General features: G+C 32.5%; 1 protein-coding gene across 1 annotated transcript; it reads left to right on the top strand.

The window, feature by feature from the left end:
* Nucleotides 1-8438: 8438 nt before the first annotated feature.
* On the top strand, nt 8439-9868 carry LOC126880976 (uncharacterized). Its single transcript, XM_050645059.1, has 2 exons — nt 8439-8574; nt 9027-9868. The coding sequence occupies exons 1-2, from the start codon at nt 8439-8441 to the stop codon at nt 9866-9868; spliced, it is 978 nt and encodes a 325-aa protein (XP_050501016.1).
* The last annotated feature ends 286 nt before the right edge of the window (nt 9869-10154 follow it).

Raw genomic sequence — 10154 nt, 5'->3', positions numbered from 1 at the left:
TTGAAATCTATAAAGATCTGATGCACGTCTAAATTATACTCTCAATACTTTTCAAGCATTTGTCTTATAGTAAAAAATGTTTGATCAATAGTCGATCTTCCGGGCATGAAACCACACTGGTAGTCACCAACTATTTCTTCGGCGTATGGTAGTAATCTTTTTAGTACATAATACCGAAACCAATATTTTACACGTAGTATTGATTAATGAAATTCCTCTGTGGTTCATACATGATCCCCTTTTTCGTTTCTTGTGTATTGGTACAATAATACTACCACACCATTATTTCGGCATTATTTCTTGTTGCCAGGCCTTTTCTATCAATTGACGGATTTTACTTATGAGTTCATAACCGCCTTTTATAAGTAACTCGGCATCAATATTGTCCAGAGTAGTATTAGAAATATAAGATAATAAAAGGTACAAATAAAAGTAAAAACTATTTTTATTTTAACCGAACCGAATTATTACAATAATACATAAAAAGAAATTAAGAGATGTGTTTCTTCTACCAAATATTCTAACAGACTGAATACCAAAAACAGAACTAACACCGTTCTGTCATTCATATGTAACATGACACTTTTATGCAATTTTAGTCAAGAGTGTATTGAATTAATGATTCGGACAAGTCGGAGGCGGGCCCTTGAAGACTGCGTATATTTATTTAAGCAAAGCTAACAAAAATAATAATTTATAGTTGAATATTACATTCCAACATCCAGAGTAGATGATCGGAACCATGTGGATCTTGAATAAAGGACCAAGTTAATTTAGATACAATGCCCTGGTTACATATTGATGGATTGATGGACTGGAATATAGCGCAAGAGTTGGAGAGTTTTGGGCGGAGTTAAGTATACTAGATTACATTGTTCTATGGACTCTAATAAAAATTGATCATAAGCATCATCAGTTTCATACCCCTCAATCCAAATCTCAATTAGCGTTTGCAATAGTTATTTAATAAATCTCGTAAAAAAGATAAAAGTAATTATTCTTTAAAGTAAGAATACCGATAATCTATAATCATTTTATGCCAGTGACAAAGTTATAGGCGAATATTTGTTAAAAGCTTTTTAAATGTTTTCCATGAAAATATGCAAACTCTTATTTATTTGTCGAACAAAAGATACTGTCCATGATCAACCTCCCTACCAAGATATACGGAAAGCATTACTTCAATTGGGAGAGTACGTGTTGAACTCAAACGTGCAAGAATTAGCCAGGCCAAAGCTAGAATGATGCCAATTAGATTGGAGGCTGTCAGAAATATGGTGAAAGAAATCTTTAAAGACACCGAAGTCTAGGTACTAGTCTGTTGCAATACATCACTTGCCACTTTTACACAACTGGGAGTTGTAAAAGAGAGTTCCAACAAGGTTCCAGGAAGAACCATCTCTTAAGGTGGGGGGCAATGTTGCGAATTCCGAATAGTGGCCGGTCCTGAGCAGTCTAGCCGCTATGGTGCCACAATATTTTGTTTGAGATACGGTCGACCATCGACTAGGTTGTTCGCTATTGTACTTCATCTTTCTAGTAAAACAGAGTTGGCATATACAGGGTGTTAGTAAATAAGTATGAAAAACTTTAAGGGCTAATTCTACATGAAGAAATAATGCCAGTTTGCTTTATAAACATATGTCCGTAAATGCTTCGTTTCCGAGATACGGGGTGTTGAAATTTTTATTTCAAACTGCCAATTTATTTATTGCTCTAAGATCAGTTGAGCTATGAAAATTAAATTTGGTGAGTTTTACTAAGTAGCTATTGCGCATTTTTTGACATACAATTAAGAATTTTGTGTTCATCATTTGCGCGCATACGGGTAATAGTCTGAATTTTTTTACGAAAAAAATAGTATGTCACTGAGATATTTCAAAGTAAAAATTATTTTTAAATTCCACGTTTAATTTTTGATAAAAAACTTTTCTTGTCTTTTTTTCACATGGTGCACCGTTTTTATACAGAAAAATAAAACATCTTGACGCGCATTTTTCATTTCTTAATACAGTGGAACCTCGATAAGTCGGATTAATCGGGACCGCGGCCGATCCGGGTTATCAAAATCCGGGTTAGCTGGAGAATATGGTAAAAATTAATAAAATACGGTATACTTACAGGTAAACTCCATTATAATTGAAATAACATGAAATATATATGCACAGTACACATCTAAATTACTAAAAACACGTAAACACAAACCTAAGCAAACGGAAGCGAACAATACAAGACTGTACTACACACAATACAGCCATAATCGAAACGATGTTATGTTATTTAAGAACAGTGAAGAACTAAGACCATTGTTTAAAAAAGAAATTTTTTAAATAGTATTTTATTCATTTTTTAAACAATGCTAAAACATTTTGATTGAAATAAATAAAGGAATACTACAACAGGAGCCTGTTCCCGATAATTCAAGACAATGAACCTGCCGCCGTGTGCCATGAGTAATTTTTACTATCGTATAGCTCAAATTACATAAATACACATTATCTCTCAAATATAGTATGCATAGTATAGTATACATACATTTTTCTTTTGAATTGTTGAAATGTTTGTCTGATGAAAATCCGTCCGGGTTAGCCAGACTTCCGGGTTGTCGGGGGCCGACTTATCGGGGTTCCACTGTACATTATTAATAAATATCCAATATAATAATACTAAACTGGAACAATAACAGAAAATATTATTAATAAGTTTTTAACTAGGTGCAGAGCTACAACAAATGTTAAAAAATACTTTTTTAAGAAAACGGTCTGAATTTTTTTAAGAAAAAAATATTACGCCACTGAGATATGTCAAACTAAAAATCATTTTTGAATGGACCGTGATAGTGTGACGTCAAAACGTCAAAATTTTTCCAAACACGTTGTGTCTAGGTATACGCTAACGTGTACGCAAATTTAGGTAGAATTAAAGGTCATAACAAATATTTTTCTATCAAACAAACACTAAATATATCAAAATAGCGTGTATCAAAATATACAGTCACTGCACACGCTAAATAGTCACTAGCTTGATGAAGTTGAACTTTTTTATTTGCGTACATTTTAGCGTGTACCTAGACACAACGTGTTTGGAAACCTTTTTTTTTAGGTTTTGACGTCACGACTATCGTGGTCCATTCCTTGTTCAATGTACGACAAAAAAATCTTTCTTGCCTTTTTTCATATGCGGCGCCGTTTTTATGAAAAAAAATAAAACATCTTTTACAAAGTATTTGAACTAAGTTTCTAGGCATATGGAAACTACCTCAAATACTTAGTAAGCGTTAAGATGTTTTATTTTTTTGTACAAAAACGGCGCCTCTTATGAAAAAAGGCAAGAAAGATTTTTTGTCGTAAATTAAACAAGGAATCCAAAAATGATTTTTAGTTTGACATATCTCAGTGGCATCCTATTTTTTTCTTAAAAAAATTCAGACCATTACCCGTACGCGCTCCAATGATGATTATAAAATTCTTCTGTTACCTGTAAAGGAGATCATTTTAAACATTTCTTGCAGCTTTGCACCTAGTTAAAAACATATTAATAATATTTTCTGTTATGGTTCCTGTTTAGTATTATTATATTGGATATTTTTTAATAATGTATTAGGAAATAAAAAATACGCGTCAGGATGTTTTATTTTTCTGTATAAAAACGGTGCACCATGTGAAAAAAAAGGCAAGAAAGGTTTTTTATCAAAAATTAAACGTGGTATTAAAAAATAATTTTCAATTTGAAATATATCAGTGGCGTACTATTTTTTTCTTTAAAAAAATTCAGACTATTACCCGTATGCGCGTCAATGATGAATACAAAATTATTAATTGTATGTCAAAAAATGCGCAATAACTACCTCCTAAAACTCACCAAATTTCATTTTCATAGCTCAACTGATCTTAGAGCAATAAATAAATTGGCAGTTTGAAATAAAAATTTCAACGCCCCGTATCTCGGAAACGAAGCATTTGCGGACATATGTTTATAGAACAAACCGGCATTATTTCTTCATGTAGAATTAGCCCTTAAAGTTTTTCATACTTATTTACTAACACCCTGTATAAGTAGAATCATTTTAAATCATTTAGTAAAAGATAAAAATTAGTATTTCCTAAAGCAAGAATACCGATAACCTATAATCATTGTATACCGGTGACAAAGTTATAGGCACATATTTATAGAAAGCTTTTTAAAATATTTTCCATGAAAATATGCAAACTCTTATTTATTTGTCGAGCACGTCTCTGTAAGTCGTCTCCTGGTAGCATATAAAAAGAAGTTTTGAGTCGAGGTCGCAATGACTGGAAATCTAAATGAAAGAAGGAGATAATATGAATGCATGCACTCCCCATGGGAAAATAAAGAATCTAATGTAGTCTGCAGTCGGTCCTTTTTCCTTTCCTCTCTTTACCTGCAAAATCTGGAGTCGGAAAATGGAAATTACTTGCAGTGATGGTGTCAGTGAGTGTGTTGTGCTTTTCTCTCTATTTTTCCACATTTTTCCATCTAGATTATATAAACGTGAATAAAATTCTCGGAGTAGATTTGATTGTCGCTTGTAGCTACGTTCCTTAGGGATAAAAATCAACTCGAAACAAGGGATATAAAATGAAAAATATTCCAGCTATAGCTTACTAAGTAGCTGCCTTTTTCCCAGTATTTTGAGTTTAATTTTTAACTAGAGTATGTTAGCATAAAAAAATAATCTTTATAATTCCCACCAAATTTGTTTGGGTGAATAGAAGCTTAGTTATGAAACAGAAACAAGTCGTATAAAGAAAAGCAACACTACATATTGTAATTCGTATTAAATTAATTAAATAATTCATAAATGAGTACAAGTTTTGTGATTATTGTATAAAGAGATACGGCAGGGCTCTTCTATCACACACCTTATACAGTTGCAGATAAAAAATCAGGAAGCAACAGTTACAAACAGACCTAAACAGAAACATAAGGTTTAAACTGTATAAATGTCTAGAAAAAAGTGAATATATGAATTATAATATTTAATAAACATACCCAAACGTTGGATCAGACATATTATTCTTTCTTCTTTTAGCGCCCCCCTCTTCTTTATTCTTTTTAGATTATCGAAAGTTGGCTTTCAAATTGGAAATAATAACATTATTTACGGCAATTCTAAACAGATTAAATAATTTGCTATACCTCTATGCATGGCTCATTACATGGCCGAAATATTCTAACTTTCAAAGTTTTCAAAACTCTCATTCGTTGTAAATTATTTCATTTCTTTTAAATATTATGTTTATACGAGGTTAAGCCACAACATTATTGATATAAAGGATTTTTATACACAATGTTCAAAATTATATTAACAAACGTATTATAAAGTGCAGTTTGATTGTTTTATTTAAAAATATAAAGTGATGTGTATTGTTACATTCGTATGAGATTTTTCTGAAACACAGCAATATTATATTTATATTTGTTTTATTATGGTTATATCTAAAAAATGTATTTGTTGCATTTTTCTACTCCATGCCTACTCTATGTACATTTTATGTTGGAATAAAAACGAATCACTTATTTATGAAAGGCCTCATGTCACCTTTTTTCAAATTTTCGTTTAACTTAGAACATGATAACCCATTTGTTCGCACATCGTTTGCTTATGAAAAACCTCATGTTTTGTTATTCCTTTATCAGATATATTAGTTTAAAATTATTGTTTATTTATGAAAAGCCTCATGTCAATGACAAGGGGCTTTTCATAATGTATATTGTTTATTTATGAAAAGCCTCATGTCAGTGACGAGGGGCTTTTCATAATGTTTAAAATGGCAATTAATTTTAGCTAATTGTATTGTCTTAGAACTGTTTTAATAAAGTAATATTAATAATAAATAAACACGGTGTAAATTCATCCACCAATCAAAACTTTCCCCGTAAAACAACACTTTTGTTTATGAAAGGCCCTTTGTCAGCTAGTTACAATAATAATAAAAAATACAATATTGCTTTTAAAAAGTGTAACTAAAGTTATTTTGAGTTTTAAGGTACTTAAAATGTTTCGAAAAATCAAAAAAGTATAAAATCGTTTTTTATAAAACTAAACAGTTTTTTCTTGTTTTCCAAAATTTACATTTTGTGACAAGAGGCCTTTTATGAATAAGTGATTCAAATATAGACCTGGATCCCGCGTACCAAAAAAAACTTGATTAATACCAAGCTGAAAATTTGTTAATAGCTTAACGGTGTCTAGTCGGACAAACTTTGATGCATGGGAACACTGGAACAGGGGAAGTTTTAATTGTGAAACAGGTTAAAAATTTGGAACGTCAGACTACGAAAACGTTCCATGTATTTTGTCGGACAGAACTTCCAATTGATTTGTTACCATTTCATTAAACTCTCATGCAAAAATCAGACTGATGTTTATCACCAACTGGGTATTTTAATGAGTGGAACGAAGAACATGTCAAACGATAAGAATCATGTTGGTTAGTAATAGCAGTCTGATTTTGGCATGAGAGTTTAATGAAGGGGTAACAAATCAATTGGATGTTCTGTCCGACAAAATACATGGGACGTTTTCGTAATCTGACGTTCCAAATTTTTAAACTGTTCCACAACTAAAACTTCCCTGTTCCCGTACATCAAAGTTTGTCCGACTAGATACCGTTAAGCTATTAACAAATTTTCAGCTTGCTATTATTCAACTTTTTTTGGAGAGCGGGATCCAGGCTTAATATGTTCTATTCGTAAAATTATTTAGCATTTTATCTAATTTACAGTAAAAGAACTTAGATTGACATCCATATAAAACAGTTGTACCAATGAACGGAAGTTATTTGATATTTTGTCGTTACGAATTATTTATTCGGTAGGAATTGGATAAAAACCTTTTTTTATTTTTGTATACTTAGGTATATTTATTGAGTCTCCATTTATTGGTCTCCATTGAGACCAATGGAGAAACATTGTTAGGAATATTGGAAGAAATCACGATCCTCAGTAATGGGGAAACGACAGGAGAGAGGGAGAGAGGTATATTTACTAATAGATTGAAAACTTTAGCTAAAGTTTTAGCTCGAAAACGGTTGAAAATTTTAAACTAGTCGATCACATAACCTGTTTGTGGACTTTAAGGCTGCTTATGACACAATATTTTTTAAGCACTCTTTAAGATATTAAAAGAACTGGGAATACCAAATTGTCTGGGAGCTGAAGTAAACAAATGAGACGGCGATGTGTCTAGTATGGAACGATGTCCGGTATGGACGATATCCGTACCGGAAATTATGTGCTTAACCTTTAAAGCTAATGGCAGACTTAGACAAGGTGATGTTATTGCATAATGTGTGTCGTCTAACATCGCATTAGAAAAACTATTAAGTTCTTTCACATAAATACCACAGGCACTATTTATCATAAAATCACTCTGAACCTAGGAGACACCGTTAGTAGTATTGGATAAATACAACTGGCTATTGAGGGGCCATACCAAGCACTAGAAGTAGCAGCGAGGAATATTGGGCTGGTGATAAACACAAATAAAACCAAGCATTGACGATGTAGCCAATACAAAACATAAAACTGCATAGAAAACAAACACAAATACATTTTCAGTGATTGCGTTTATCTGAGCATACTCGTCAACAGCCAAACATGGAAATAAAGTTCTGGAAATATGCCGTGTAGTTCTGGAAAATATGCTGTTATGGTCTGCTCCCTCAACTTAGATCAAGAAACCTTTCAAGGCAAACAAAATGTAAATTGTATAAAACTCTAAAACGATGCTAAGAGACCGTTCAAGTATTACGTAACGCTGGTTGGGGGGGGGGGGGGGTTAAAAATCTTCAAAAATTGAGTTAAGGAATAGTTAAACGTCCATTACAGTAATCTTCAAAAATCGCGTTACGTAATACTTGAACGCCCCCTAACGTATGGCTCCGAAACCCGAATAAATTATTGTGATAAATTGCTAGGATATTTCAAGCATAAAGTACTATATTGAGGGATCAATTAAAATGATTTTAAACTGCACATGCTATTAGGACGCACATATAATAAAGTAGTAAAGATAAACCATGCATAAGATGGATTGATAACAGGTTAAGAATGGACCCTGGAAACCCCACCAGAATTACATTTTAAAACCATGATGATGATCATGTAGACCATGATCTGCATTATCATAAGCACAACGCAGTTATTTTGAGCTCAGTCCATAAGGAAGATAATTTTGAAAATAATTTCCTTTAGGCCACGGTTATATTGGACGCGTACTCTGACGACTAACGAGTCGGACGTACTCGTGCGTAGTCGGACGAATGAAACAAACACGGGCAAATAAGTAAGACCGGTGACCGGTTATATTGAATAAGTAATAGTCGTCAGTTAATGCACGTGTATGCACGACTAATTTTAAAATACAAACTTGTTTGTTTTTTCGTGCGGCAACGTGCGTCTGGACATTGAAAATGATGGACATTGAAAAATTAATTTTGGGAGTATTCGAAAGACAGGCATTATGGGACCAAACAAATAAGGATTACCACAGCCGAGATATGGCTCGTAAGATGTGGATATCCCTGGCAAAAGAAATGGGTGAAAACAGTAAGTTTATTTATAGATATTTGCATTATTTTTAATCTAATATTTATTTAATACATACTAAGGTACTTACAGACTATTTTTAATATTGTCATTATTAAAATATATGCATTTTATATTTTGAGAGGTTAAAAACGATCATATTGAAATGGAACGGACCCAGCGTTACTTTAATATCATATGCTTGTCGATTTGCTCTGTTGTTAATTCTTGATCTATTTGGTTGGTACGTCTCCATAGTTGATACTGTTTCTGGAAGATTTAATTCCTTTATACCCTCTTGGTCAATGACAATGTTATGAAGAATACATGTACATTTTACAATTATATCAACTTTGTCGGGGTAAACTTCCATATCGTTTTTTAATACTCTCCATTTGGACGTTAATATGCCAAAAGCACATATATTTAATTTTTCATTTTGCAAAACATACTATTTACTTCTTAATTTTTAGGTGATGTACTCAAATCAAAATGGCGGGGACTAAGAGATAACTTTAGAAAAGAACTAGCAAAAACAAAAAAAGGGCGATCCGGAGATGCTGGTGGAATATCAATACCATCAAAATTGCTTTATTTCACACTGATGCTTTTCCTAAAAGACAACATGACCCAAAGAAATGCTACGGGAAATATTCCTCCTCTCAATAACCAAGAAAATTCATACGATGAAAATACTACGCCAGATACAATCTCTGAACCTGATTATGATAGAAATCATAATTCTGAATTTAATTCAGATTCAGAATTAAATACTGACACTATGCCTACGACACCCAAGGCTGCTAAAATAGCTCAAGCAAATAAGAAAACGGGTACAAAGAGTAAAAAAGCTAAATCTTCAGTATATGAAAAAATAATAGCTATAGAAGAAGAAAAACTGAAAGCATATAGAGAAAAGTGTAAGGAAAGAACAAAGGAAGAAGATAGTGACTTTCATTTCCTCATGAGTCTGATGCCTTACATGAAGAAAATATCCGAAGACCAAAAATTGTCAGTGCGAATAAAAATACAACAATTTCTTTTGGACGCCCAGCCGCGTGCTCAGTCTGTCAGAACAAGAACTACTGCAGTGGACCAAGAAACCGATCAAAGCAGGTATCAAGTGGTACTGCCATCAGCTTCATCAGAAAACGAACTAGGATGTTCAGATGTGCGAAAAATGCAACAAGTTCTTTTGGAAGTCCAGCCACGTGCTCAGTCTGTCTGGACAAGAACTACTGCAGTGGATCAAGAAATGGATCAAAACGAAGCAGGATATTCAGGTGTTCGAGAATACTTACATAATTTTCAGTAGTGTAATGAAAGTACTTTATTAGTTTATTTTAGTTTTTATATCCTTACTGCATGAAAAATTATTTCTTTTTTAAGTTTGTATAAAAAATATTTAGTTTAATAAATAATTTCTATAATAATAAGTAATGACTTACCTTAACGTTAATGCCAGTTTCTCTGCTGGTTGAATACACTTTCGAAAGTTCGACTGTTTTTCCAGTCTTTCGGAAATGAGACAAAATATAATTAAATTTGTCAGGTAACATTCGAAAATATTCAAAAACTTCTGTGGTTGGTGTAACAAATCA

Source organism: Diabrotica virgifera, chromosome 2, assembly GCF_917563875.1.
Source record: "Diabrotica virgifera virgifera chromosome 2, PGI_DIABVI_V3a".
Lineage (NCBI taxonomy): Eukaryota > Metazoa > Arthropoda > Insecta > Coleoptera > Chrysomelidae > Diabrotica > Diabrotica virgifera.
This window is presented reverse-complemented; position numbering and strand designations above follow the sequence as displayed.